The following is a 12,421-nucleotide window of genomic DNA, read 5'->3' as shown; positions in this document are numbered from 1 at the left end:
TTTGCTCCTCACTTCCCTTGGGTGGGTTTGGCAGGGTTGAAAAGTGGGCAGACAGCTCTCCAGGGTTTTGGCACTCACTGCTGGCTTTGCTTTGCTGCTGCTGGGGGGAGAGGGGTGTTGCAGGGACCCTCTGGAGTAAAACCATCTGCAGTAGTGCTGGAAAGGTGGGGTGGCTTGAGCACCCTGCCCTTTCCTGAAGCCAAAGACGGCTCCAAAAACCAGGCAGGCAGGCAGCTGTGGGCATGTCCTGCCCTGCTCCTGCAGATCCAGGAGTGGCTCAGGCCAGGCTTCTGGCTGCCAAAGGGGTTGTTTAGCTCCTCCCTCATTTTTTTCCCTGGTTTTCTTCAGCTTCCTCCAGTTTCTATTTATGGTAAGTTACTTTCTGACACAAAACCGACAGAAAAAGTTATAAATTACTCTTTCTGCAGACCTTGCAGTAGCCGTATTTCTTATCTAGTCAAAGCTCCTGTGGGCTCACTTTTCCCTAGTTTCTTTGCATTCCAGTCAAGCTCGGTGCAGCTCAGTTTACACACCCCAGCTTTGAGTTCCACCCATTTATACCCAGCGTTTCCCGGGTTCCTTGCCCTTTGTGTATCCTATAATCCCAGCCTTGCTTTCCCAGAGCTGTCTAACTTCTGAATGGCTGTGCCCTGCTCCCGCTCACTCAGGCTTTTTTCCCCTCTTTTTAAACCGTTTTTGTTTTCAAGAGCTTGCTCTTTAATGGGAGGTTAAAAAGGAAAGCTTGAAAACGAGCCAGCTTAGCTGGAGTTGTTTCTCCCAAAGGTCTCAGGATGATCAGGCAGAAGGAGATAGCTGCAACTTCTTTGCATGCCCTGATTTGGGCTGGAAAAGAGAATAAATTGAAGCAGCAGAACAGCAAGGATTAAAAGTGCCTCCTTTTTCACTCCACGGAGGAGGGAGATTCCTGGACCCCCAGAGTGGATTTGGGAGGGCAATGAGCATCATCCCTGCCCTGCACTTGAACCAGCAGCTGGCTGTGGCTTTCTCCCAGGACAGATTTCCTTCATGGACACCTGCAGCCAGAGAGGAGCGAGGAGTTTTGCTGTGGGGATGGGAAGGAGGAGGTGACATTTCTGCTGACCCCTGGGCTGTTGTGTTTGCAGCTGCTCTGCCACCAGCCCGTCACCTGCTGCAGGGCCACCATGGTCCGGCGTGTGGCCGTGGTGGGGGCCGGGGCTGGGGGCTTGGCCTCTGTCAAGTGCTGCCTGGACGAGGGGCTGGAGCCCACCTGCTTCGAGAGCAGCGAGGACATCGGCGGCGTCTGGCGCTACACGGTCAGTGCCCCCCGCGCTGCCCTGCCAGGAAAACCAGCCCACAAACACCGGGGTTTAGGTCCAGGAAGGAGACAGAGGAGTCCTTCGACTTCATTCCAGTAAAGGGAGAGGTCCCTGGGATCTCTCAGATTTTTGGAGGATGCAGCCTCCCTTTTTATCCCAGTTTCCCGGCCACATTTCCCTTCTCTCTTTCCCCATTTCTGAGGGACTTGAGAGGTTCAGACTTCCCAGAACACCTGATACCAAAGATTTCCCTCTAATGCACAACCCTCCCTTTTAATTTTTAATTCTTATGGAATTTAGGGGTTTTTCTTCTCCATTGTTTCTTTCATCTTTCAATGAGTAATTTAATTTATCAGAAAACCTAAAGTTTATTTGTAAAAGCGAATATCTTTTTCCATTCACCAACGAGTGGAATCCTTCCCATTGTTTCTTTTATCTCCCAGTGCTGGTTTTATGTACCAGCAGACCCACAGATTGTTTGGAAAGACAAATCCACTGTTCCTCTCATCCCCTCCCTTGGATGCTGTTGGACTGCAGCAAAGAGGAAAGGGTGGCCACACCCTCAGGGAGTGTCCCTGTCCCACTCCTGGGGACTCCTCCTGACTCCAAGGTGAAGAAGAAAATAAATGGAGGGTGTGGGAAATGGATGGAGTTTTGCACCTTAGATAAAGGAGCTTTGCAAAAGAGGTTTATATGCCTTGATTGTTGTAGTGACAGTGTTAGTGATTGTGCCTTGTGTACCTCGCTTGCAAACATAAACAAAGCCATCAAAGAAGTTTTTTCCATTCAAGAGAGAGGGAGGAAATGTGGAAAGTGGATTGTAGAGAACTCACAAAACTTGGCAGAAGGCTCACACAGTGTGCATCTGTATGCAAACCTTGAGGTGAGAAATGCTGATTTAGAAATGCCATGGAATGGGACAGACATTGCTGAGAGAGAAATGGAAGTAGAAACAAGTTTCAAAGGATGGTTTTGTAAATAAGACTGGACTCTTTGGAGAAATAGAACTATGGAAGATGTGTTGTAGTAGGAACCACGAGGGGTAATTTTAGATGATTGGCTTTAAGGCATCTACAGCATGGTGTGACAAAACTGATTGGCCAAGAAACACTTCTAGTATTGTAATTAAGAATTAATTGGTTTCTGATTGTGATGGTGTGAATTCTAACATCTGTATTGTCTCACCCTTCTCATGAGACTGAAAATAGAACTGAAAAAAAGTTTTTAAAACAGCTCTCAGTTGCCCCATCTCTGGGTCAGAAAAGGGCTTAATCCAACAGAGGGAGCAGTAACGATTGTCTCCAGGTGCTAGTCCTGGCTTATTCCTTGTACCAAAATGTGAGGAAGAAAAATATATACTTGGTGGGGAGAAAGTCTTCCCCTGCCCACCTGGAAACATCAGCACTGGCTTCACACAGGACTCCACAGACACCAGGAGGATCACTGTGTACCGCTCAGTCATCTCTAACACCTCCAAGGAGATGTCCTGCTTCAGCGACTTCCCCTTCCCCGAGGATTTTCCCAACTACCTGTCCCACAGCCTGGTCCTGGAATACCTCAGGATGTACGCCCGGCACTTCGACCTCCTGCGGCACATTCACTTCCAGGTGAGCAGGTCTTGGGGTTTGTGCTGCTGGAATGGCTCTCGAGGGGTTAAAGAGATTTTTTCCCAGCCCTACGACTGGAGAAGTGAGATTTGTGAGTTCTGCTTCTCAAGGTTGTTTATTCTCTGTTATCTGTTCCATTCTCTCTCTGCCCTGCTGAGATCTGTCCAGCAGGTCGGGTTGTGGCACAGTCCCTGCCCTTGGGCTGCTGTTGGCTTTTTATACTAAGAACTACCTGTACTTTATTTACAATAATTTCCCATACCTATCACCTATGTTAGACAGTCTGTCTCTGCTCTAAACCAATCTAAAAGTGTCACCATCACAGCAGAAGATGGAGGACAAGAAGAGGAAGGAGAGAACACGCCCAGATTCCTCCATCTTGCCTCTTGAACCCCCATTCTAAATCCCCAAAATTCTACTTTTTCACCCTGTGACAAATTCGCTATCATCCTACTCAAACCCTTGTGGCTTGTAACTCTTCACACAAAGTTGGTAATTGTTTCCATGGGCTAAAATCAAAGGCACAGGTGTGTTTGACTCCCTGCCGAGGTCTCTGAGCCCCTTGCCAGGGTCCCGAGCCATCCAGGGCAGCCAGAGGGATGTCCTGGGGTCCAACAAGCAGGGACCCCAAACCCACGGGGAGAAGGGCCATGGCCAGCTGCAGAGTGGAGGTGGGATGGGGCAAGGCCAGGTGCCAGCCCCCAAGGACCACGTGCCTTTTGAGTGCTGAGCAGAGCCTTTAAGCCCCAGGTTTTAACTGAGGCTGGTTTAACACCCGGTGCCATCACCAGGGGTAACTCAGGCTGGGCTTTAACAGCCTCAGAAGGGGCACACAGCTCCCCAGGGAGCCCCAGCCTTTCACAGGCAGTCTCCAAAACACGGTGTGATCCCTGACTGCTGTTCTCTTGGGCTGCTATGCCAGACAACAGTTCTCAGCGTGAGGAAGCGCCCGGATTTCAGCGCCTCGGGCCAGTGGGAGGTGGTCACCGAGACCCACGGTGTCCGTGAGTCCCACGTCTTCGACGCTGTCATGATTTGCACTGGCCATTACCAGGAGCCCTACTTGCCTTTGGCTTCTTTCCCAGGTATGGCCTGTCCCAGCAGTGGGGTTTCCCCAGCACCCATGGTTGGATTTGGTTCCCCCAATCCCTGGTTGGATTTTCCTCTGCCTACTCCATGATGCCCCCACAATGGAGCAAGCAGGACCCTGACCCGATGGAAATGGTGGGGGGCATTGCAGGGAATGGGAAAAACACCTTGTAAAGGTGCAGCCAGGCTTTTCCCTTAGGATTTGCAAAGCAAGACTGAGCTGGGGAGGTGCAGGGGACTTCCATGGGCTTCTCAGCTGCCAGGGGAGGTGGGAGAATTGGGGGCTGCAGAGGAATCTGGGCACGAGGCTGGGGTGAGTAAATGTATCCAGCAGTGGGAAATGCTGTCTGCTCTCTGCCTAGGCATTGAAAGCTTCAAAGGTCAGTACCTGCACAGCTGGGAGTACAGAGACGTGCAGGCTTTCCGAGGGAAGCGCGTCCTGGTGCTCGGCATTGGCAACACTGGCGGGGACCTCTCCGTGGAGCTGAGCAGGGTGGCTGCCAAGGTACAGCTCCATGCTGCTCCAGACAAGGCTTCTGCCCAGGAACAGCTCCATGGTGCTCCAGACAGGGCTTCTGCCCAGGAACAGCTCCATGGTGCTCCAGACCTCTGAGAGCAGGTGGCTCTGATGCCCTGTGCAGGCTGACCTAGAACAGAGACTGGACAGGGTTAAAGAATAAAGAAGGGATTTATTAAGAGGCATCAATGGATCCACCTTGGGCAGCACAACCCAAAATGGTCACAAAATGGACAACTGGTCACAGAGTCTCTCACTTTTATCAGTTCTGCTCCATTTGCATAGTAGAATCAATTGTCCCATTCCAGTTTTAGCCCCATGCAGTCCCATCCTTGTTTTTCTCTCTCCAGCCCACGTTGTTTGTGCTCTTGGGCTGAGATTTGGATCATTTGTCCTTGGTGCCCAACTAGAGCAGGAATTGTTTTGTCTCCCTGCTCTGTGCAGAGAGCTCACCATCCTCTCATATGAAGCCCAGACCCACACACTAAAGCAGCACAGAACCTGGAAAATAGCTCAAACCTGAGGCATCAGCTCAAGCTACCTCAGGGAGCTTTGCCCCCAGGTTCCCAATAAATTCCACTTCTCACTGAGGGCAATTGGAGAAGTTTTGCAACTCGTGAAGAGTTTGGGCCACCTGAGGTCTGACAAATGAGCAGCTGTGGGAACTTTATCAAAGCCACCCAAGCTGTTTGGTTCACCTGGATGTCATCTCCTTCCCTTGGGGTAACTCTGTGTCAGCTCAAGTGCAGGAGATGGGATTTGCCACTGAGGGCAAAACCAAGGAGATGCCTGGGTGGGAGGCTGAGACCTGCCTTCCCTCCAGGTGTTCCTCAGCACCAGGAGCCACACCTGGGTCGTCAGCCGGGTCTCAGACCACGGCTTCCCCTTGGACATGGTCGGCACCACCCGCTTCAACTCCCTCCTGGACTGGCTTCTCCCTTCAGCCCTCACAAGGAGGATCAAGTTTCGGAAGTTCAATTCATGGTTCAACCACACAATCTATGGCTTGGCCTCCAGCAAAAGGTGTGTTTTTCTGAGTGTTTTGTTGGGTGCTCAGAGGGGGTTTTATAATATGAAATGCCTAATTCTCAGTTTTGTGGAATGGCAACCCATTAGAAGGGGAATTCTGACCATAAAAAAAGTCATTTTAGGTCCCTCCCAGATATTAACACTGCTGCCCTCTTTTCCCTGCTGCAAGCTCCAAATTTAAGTTGATTATCAACGAAGAGCTGCCCTTCTGCCTCCTCTCTGGGACCGTGGTGTTGAAGCCAAATGTGAAGGAATTCACTGAAAGCTCTGCTGTTTTCGAAGACGGCACAACCGAGGGAAACATTGACGTGGTGCTCTTTGCCACGGGCTACAAGTTCTCCTTCCCCTTCCTGGAGGAGTCAGTTCGGGGCACCATCCACGACAACCGTTCCCTCTACAAGTGCATCTTCCCTCCCCAGCTGGAGCAGCCCACGCTGGCCATCATTGGCCTGATCCAGCTGACAGGCTCCATCATGGTGGGCTCAGAGATGCAGGCTCGCTGGGTCACGGGGGTCTTTGCAGGTAGGAGGTGGGGCAGATCTTCTGGCTGGCAGGTTTGGGGCAGCCTGAGCTGCTGCCCATACAGCTTAGGGCATGTTTCAGCTCCGTGGGTGGCCTCTGTCCTCCAGCTGCATGCCATACCTCAGGAAAGGTGCTGGGATCTTGGGAAGGAGCTGAAAATGTCCTTTTAAGGTGCTGCTGGAGCTGTTATATACTTACGAATATTGTCTAGAATTAAAAGCTCTGACATAATTAAATGAGACTTCAAGCTTTCAGAAAGTGAAAAGATACGATGAAGGTCTAACCCAGCTTCAAAACAGTGAATGAGACCCCCTTCTAGACTCAAGAAATTGGCTCATGTAAAGTACAGACTGAAATGAAATTGAGGCATTTGGAAAACATTTTTCTTTGCATCCGTGGTATCTCCTCCTCATGCAAAATAGAAAAGACCCCATAGTGTAACAAGAGCCAAAATCCCAAGACCCTTATTTATTTTGGTTGCATGGGCAGTCGCTGGTTTCTCTGTTCTCAGGCTGGAACAAGCTGCCTCCCCCCAGCAGGATGATGGCTGAGGTTTTGAAGAGGAAGCCAGCAGTCAAAAGGTGTGTGATGCTCCTGCAGTAGGGATGGGACGGGTTCTGTGTGCCAGGACAGGCTCGGGGCAGGGGGAGGGACCTGCTCAGCACACCCAGCTCTGCATTTATTACCTCACCACTCACAGTGAGCTGGGAAAATGCTCCCGTGGCTCCTTTATGGAACAAGACACCATGAGCTTCTCTGGAGCACTTTATGACAAGAGCAGTGCCTGCAGCTCCCCTTCCCTCTCTTCCCATCTCCTTTGCTCCCTCTCTTTCTCTCTCCTCCCCTGGAGATCCCTCTCTGCCTGGCCTCCCGGCCATGTCCTTGCTCCCAGCACGTCCAGATGAAGGTTTGGTTTCCTCCAGACTGAGGGTGCCATCTCGTGGCTTCTGCCTCCCAAATCCAGGCCATGGGGAGGGCTGGGTTCCATCCAGATTCCATCCAGAACCCCCCTGGAGCCGGGCAGTGTGGGTGGGGGACAGTTGGTGTCACTTTTTGGCAGGTCCAGGTGAGAGTCCCACCAGGCTGCTCTCTGTGTGGAGGAGCTGACAGCCTGCCTTGCTGGCACTGGGAATTTACAGCAGGTGGAGATGTGTCCACAGGGATGGGGGATGGATGGTGATGGAGCAAGGAGGGGACCTCGGGGCTGGGTCTGCCAGCAGGGCAGGGCTGGCTCAGGGGACACTGGGGAAAAGCTGGGACAGAACAGAGCCACAGGGGTTATTTAGGTTAGTCAGGGGACCAGGAGCCCCAATGACTGCACCACGGTGCTGTTACATGGAAATATGGAAATTTCTCTTGCACAGAAATATGGAAACTTCTCTAACACAGAAATATGGGAGGGGAACAAACTTGAGGCTGTCTCAAATTTTCCTGAAGCAGATCAGCATCTCCTCCCTCCTGTGAGGGAGATAAGGTTTCAAGCAGAGCAATCCTGGAGGTCCCTCCCAGCATGGGAAGCTTTCTGCATTTCTCAGATTTTCCCCTTGGCACTCTTATCTCTGAAAGTCTACAGCTCTGCTTCTCGAAATCTGCCAAATCCACGCCCCTGAACCTCAGGGAAGGACATAGCAGGCTACTTGTGGCACTACAATGATGCTACTGTTAAGGTAGAGCTGATTTTGAAGCCACAACTGTGCTGCAGAGACAAAACAGGTTTCTGCTTATCCCCTGCCCCGGGGACCTGCTGGCACCAGCCCCGGAGAGGCTCCTTCAGTGTTTTTGGCTTTGTTTGGGGCTCAGAGGGCTCTGCCCCAGAGCCTGGGGCTCACCTGATCTCTGAGCCCTTTGCTGCCCACGGAGCTGGCAGCTGAGGCAGGATGATGCCACCTGACTCTTATTTCTCCTGTCCCCCCCAAGGAACCCATCCGAGAGGGAGAACCTGAAGATGAGTTTCGTCAGCTACGTGGATGAAATCGCGGCGTGCGCCGGCGTCAAGCCCGGTGTGCTGAGGCTGCTGCTGACAGACCCCCAGCTGGGCCTGGCCATCTTTTTTGGGCCCTGCTCGCCCTACCAGTACCGGCTGGAGGGCAGGGGCAGCTGGAGAGGGGCCAGGGCTGCCATCCTGACCCAGTGGCAGCGCGCCCTGCGGCCCCTGAGGACACGGCGGCTGCCGGACAGCTCCAGCAGCTCCCGGGGCTGGGGCTGGGTGCTCCTCCTGGCTCTGCCAGCAGCTCTCACTGCAGCTTGGCTCTGCAAACACCCCCAGCCAGGCTGGAGGCTCTGGGTGTAGAAGGAAGGTGGGGAAGAAGCGGTGCCAGGTGGCGTGGGCACGGGGCAGAGCTGTGCCAGGTGCTGCCGGAGGGCTGGAGCTGGCACCAGCAGCAGCCTGGGGCTGTCTGTGTCTGTCACTGCAGGGCACGAAACAACACGAGCACACACACTGCTGCTCTCAAGGTGAACAAAAGGGCAGTTCATTTTCTGACTCCAACATTTATAGACTTTTAAAAGTGACAGTGGGTTGGAGGGTGACAGTGCCACCTCTCCAGTGACGCTGGAGAAACCAACAGCCCATCAAATTTCTCTTCCTCTGTGAAAGAATGCAAAACAACGAGTTACTTACAGAAGTACAAGAATGTAAACATCAGAAGGCTTAGAGAATCTTTAAAAATCAGGGCGACACGTGTCCAGCCACCTCCTGCTGATGTTCTGTAGGAAAGGCATTTTGTGCTGCTCTTGTGAGCCAGGGAAGGCTTCCTGAAGAAAAGGAAAGCCCCGTATCTCTCCTGAGGAAGGCACCAAGGCTATCCCCATGACAACGTGATGGAAGAGAGAAAGTTAAAAGATACAGACTCCGGCTGGCTCACAGAATGAGGTGGCTCCTTGCTCACCTACAGAGAACTTTGTTTCTCTCTTATGACCAATGGGCAGTGAATGTGTCTGTTAAGTAAATGTAAATATCTTGAAAAACTATAAAGGCAGCTGTCACTAATAAATCTCTCTTCTGCACCCTTCTGATGGAGCCGTGGTGCTTTGCACAGTGTCACACTCTATAGTGACAATGTTCCTCCTTACATTCCCCCAAAGGTGACACAGAGAGGTCACCTGACCCACTCTGAGCTGCTGAGCATGAGGCCAGCCTTCCTGCCCCCTGCTCCCTGAAATTTGGGCAAGACCCACACCACCTTTTGTGGAACATGAACTGACTGAGGAGAGCTGCTCCTGTGTCTGGTAACTTTCGAGCCACAAATAAACCTCACAGGTCTGCTCTTTGCTGATGGTTTTGTTATCAGGGTGTGTGAGGTGGATCCTGAGCTGTGGCAGAGAGTCTTGCCCTCGTACATGTATAATCTATGCATTGTATAGACAGAAATATCAACAAATAAGGTATATGAGAAATGTCATATATGAGATATAACAATGAATTATACACACACTGACAAATTCGAGCCAGCAGGCATCCCTGACATTGCCCCAGCAGCCTCAGGATTATAGGGAACACTGAATTCCTGGGATGGGGCCAGGATGGGGGCTGGGATGGGAACAAGGATGGGAACAGGGATAGGAGCTGGGATGGGAACAGGGATGGGTCCGGAAAAGGGCCGGGATAGGGCCAAGATGGGAACTGGGGTGGGGCCAGAATGGAAACCAGGATATGAACTGGCATGGGACCAGGATGGGGCTGGGATGGGGTCGGATGGGAACAGGGATAGGACTGGGATCGGAACTGGGATGGGGCCGGGATGGGAACCAGGATAGAACCGGGGATGGAACCGGGACAGAACGGGGATAGAACCGGGATGGGGCCAGGATAGGACTGGGATGGGGCCGAGATAGAACTGGGACGGGGCCGGGCCGGGACCGCGATGGGGCCGGTATAGAACCGGGAGGGGGCCGGGATTGGACCGGGATAGAACCAGGACAGGCCGGGATGGGGCCGGGAAAGAACAGGTATAGAACGGGGACAGGACCGGGACAGAACCGGGACAGGCTCGGGATCGAACCGGGACAGGGCCGGTCCGCGCGGCCCCGCCCTCCGCCCCGCGCCGCCAGGGGGCGCACCTGTCCCCGGGAGCCCGCGCGACTGCGGCACGGCGCTGTCACGTGACCGACGGCGCCGGGGCGGGGCCGGCGGCTCGCGCTGTGCGCGGTGACGTCAGACGTCGTTGGCGCCCGGCTTGGCCGCCCGCCATCTTGGCCCCTGTGTGCAAGCGGCCGAGGCGGCGGCGCCGGGAGAGGCAGCGGCCCCGCCGGCACCGGGACCCGCGGGCAGCCGAGCGCCGCCCTGCGCGCCCGGTAAGCGGCGGAGCTCCTCCGCTTCACCGCGGCGGAGCGCGGGCTCGCGTGGCGGCACGGCGCCGGCAGGAGCGGGCGGGCGGCCTGCGCCGCATGGCCCCGGGCGGGGGCGGCTTCCGCCCGGGCGGGCCCGCGGCCGGCGGGTGAGGGGCGCCCTGGGCCGGCACCGCCGCCGGGCGGAGCGGGGCGGGCGGCGGCGCTGCTCGGCCGGGTCGGGGTTCGCTGGGCCGCCCCGCATTGACGCTCGGGGCCGGCCGCGCCCCGCCGGGCACAGCCCGGGCCGCGCCCGGGGCCGGCGGGAGAGGCGGCTGTACCGGGACCGCTCCTGCGGGGGTGCTGCTTCCTTCTCCCGCCCTCTTTTTTGCCCCTCGCTTTTCTCCTTTTTTAACGGCGCTTGGTCTGCTCCTTCTTCTCTTTCCCTCTTCTTCTCTCCCTCCCTTTCTCTCTCTGGGGGTTCCTGGAGGAAGGCGCCGAGCCCTGCGTGCATTCGCGCTCACTCCGCGGCTGTGATTCCTCTGCAGGAACGCGGGGAAAGAGCAGCCTCGTCCTGGGGGTGCTGGAGGCAAAGCGCCTCGCTTTTCCAACTTGAAATTCGCATCCGGGGTTCTTTCACTCTTCGCCCACGGTAAAAGGCGGTTTTTGGGTGGTTTGGTGCGGGGCTGAGTGAAGGAAGGCATTGTTTGTGCTCCCGGGCCGGGGTTTGTAGGGCTGGGGTGGTCGGAGCCAGGGGTGCGCTCATGGATAGCGCTTAAAGGATGGCTGAACGTGCTGGGATGACACGGCTGAAATTCAGGCAGTTGGTCTGCAGTGGACACAATCCAGGGATGCAGGGATTGAAGACTTTTCAGAATAAAAGATAATTTCCAGTTTGGGTCCTCTTCGTGAGGAAGGGGACGTGCAGAGAGCATGGTGCTGGGCCTTGAATGGGGCATCGTGGGTTTTCTTCCTTTTTGTGTTTCACGTGGGTGTTCTGTAAATATATTCCTTGCTGGCACGTCTTGAAGTCAGTATCTTCAAGGAAGAACCGTTTCTCCTTGTTGCCCTGATTATTGGGGTTAAATAGGTACATTACTGGAAAACAGCAATATTTCCAACAGAAGGAATGGGGCTGTGATTTTTAATAGTTTTATTTCTTGTGCAGTGAGGCACCTGGCCTACTTGGTGTCTCATCTTAAAGAGCTCTGCTCAGACAAGAAACTGCTTTTGAAGGGGCAGGAAACAGGACATGATCTCATTTGTCCATGTATGAGAAACAAAAGGATTGACCTTAAATACTGACTGCCAGGAGCTCTGTGTGGCTGGCAGGGTTTTTTGGTTTTTTTTTGAATTCTGTAGTCTAGAGAATTTTGCTTCTGCATTAATTTTGTGGAGTTTTGGTGCAACTCTGCAAACATTTTGTTGAGAATAAAGAATCTGAAAGTTTGGGGAGTTGTTTGAACTGGATGAATGTTCAGTGGAAAGGTGGTTTGGTGATGTGGGCTTGAGAGGTCACTCTTAAAACTGAAGTCAGAGCTTGGATCTCTCTTAGGCCACTGCTTAGAGACCAGGATTGAGGCTCTGTCTACCACCTCAAGCTCTGCCTTGCTGGGTGGATGTGCTTGCATGAAGTTCTTGGCTTTTGTAGATAATAGGCCATGAAATATGTATAACTCAACATACAGCTGCTTCTGTGAGTCTTGGTAATATAAATATTCCGTGTCTTGGCAGTTTAGTAGCAATTTATAATATCTTTGCTCTCATTTAGACTTTCCATAATGGGAGCCCTGGTTTTTTGTAGAGCAGAACAGTTACATCAGTCTCCAGTTTTAACCTGGGCTCCTGGTCCAGTGCTAGAGATGTATGGGATGCACCTTCCATAGGTCCTGGCTCCCTGGGAAAGTGAAACAGGCCCCAGTGAGCAAGGGAGAGATGATGCAATTCCAGAGGGAGCTCCCTGGGGGTTTGGGGCTGTCTGGAAGAATGCTGGGTGGCAATTAAGAGAAAGAATGGAAGTCAGAGCAGGATTCTGTTCTGTGGGGCCCATTTCAGCCAGGTGTCCTGCAGGATTGGGAATTGCTTTGTTCCAG

At 53.4% G+C, this 12,421-nt stretch overlaps 2 protein-coding genes across 18 annotated transcripts in view; both read left to right on the top strand.

Annotated features, from left to right (window-relative positions):
• LOC103823406 (dimethylaniline monooxygenase [N-oxide-forming] 4) overlaps positions 1-9,074 on the top strand; it is a 215,418-nt gene extending 206,344 nt beyond the window's left edge. For 2 of the 5 annotated variants that reach the window (XM_050977350.1, XM_050977349.1), the window contains exons 2-9: positions 1,125-1,295; positions 2,717-2,905; positions 3,828-3,990; positions 4,357-4,499; positions 5,335-5,534; positions 5,710-6,062; positions 6,574-6,643; positions 7,980-9,074. In XM_050977350.1, coding sequence (XP_050833307.1) covers positions 1,164-1,295; positions 2,717-2,905; positions 3,828-3,990; positions 4,357-4,499; positions 5,335-5,534; positions 5,710-6,062; positions 6,574-6,643; positions 7,980-8,352 — 1,623 coding nt within the window. In that variant the 5' untranslated portion in view covers positions 1,125-1,163 and the 3' untranslated portion in view covers positions 8,353-9,074. Of the gene's footprint in view, positions 1-5; positions 371-783; positions 1,296-2,365; positions 2,906-3,827; positions 3,991-4,356; positions 4,500-5,334; positions 5,535-5,709; positions 6,063-6,573; positions 6,644-7,979 lie in introns of those variants that run through there. The other 3 variants (XM_050977346.1, XM_050977348.1, XM_050977351.1) reach the window with 3 other exon arrangements.
• Positions 9,075-10,228: 1,154 nt separating this feature from the next.
• PRRC2C (proline rich coiled-coil 2C) overlaps positions 10,229-12,421 on the top strand; it is a 69,719-nt gene continuing 67,526 nt past the window's right edge. For 5 of the 13 annotated variants that reach the window (XM_018923492.3, XM_018923491.3, XM_018923483.3 and 2 more), the window contains exon 1: positions 10,726-10,980. The gene's annotated coding sequence lies outside the window, so the exon portion shown is untranslated. Of the gene's footprint in view, positions 10,356-10,723; positions 10,981-12,421 lie in introns of those variants that run through there. The other 8 variants (XM_018923486.3, XM_050977345.1, XM_018923489.3 and 5 more) reach the window with 5 other exon arrangements.

This window comes from Serinus canaria, chromosome 8, assembly GCF_022539315.1.
Source record: "Serinus canaria isolate serCan28SL12 chromosome 8, serCan2020, whole genome shotgun sequence".
NCBI lineage: Eukaryota > Metazoa > Chordata > Aves > Passeriformes > Fringillidae > Serinus > Serinus canaria.
This window is presented reverse-complemented; position numbering and strand designations above follow the sequence as displayed.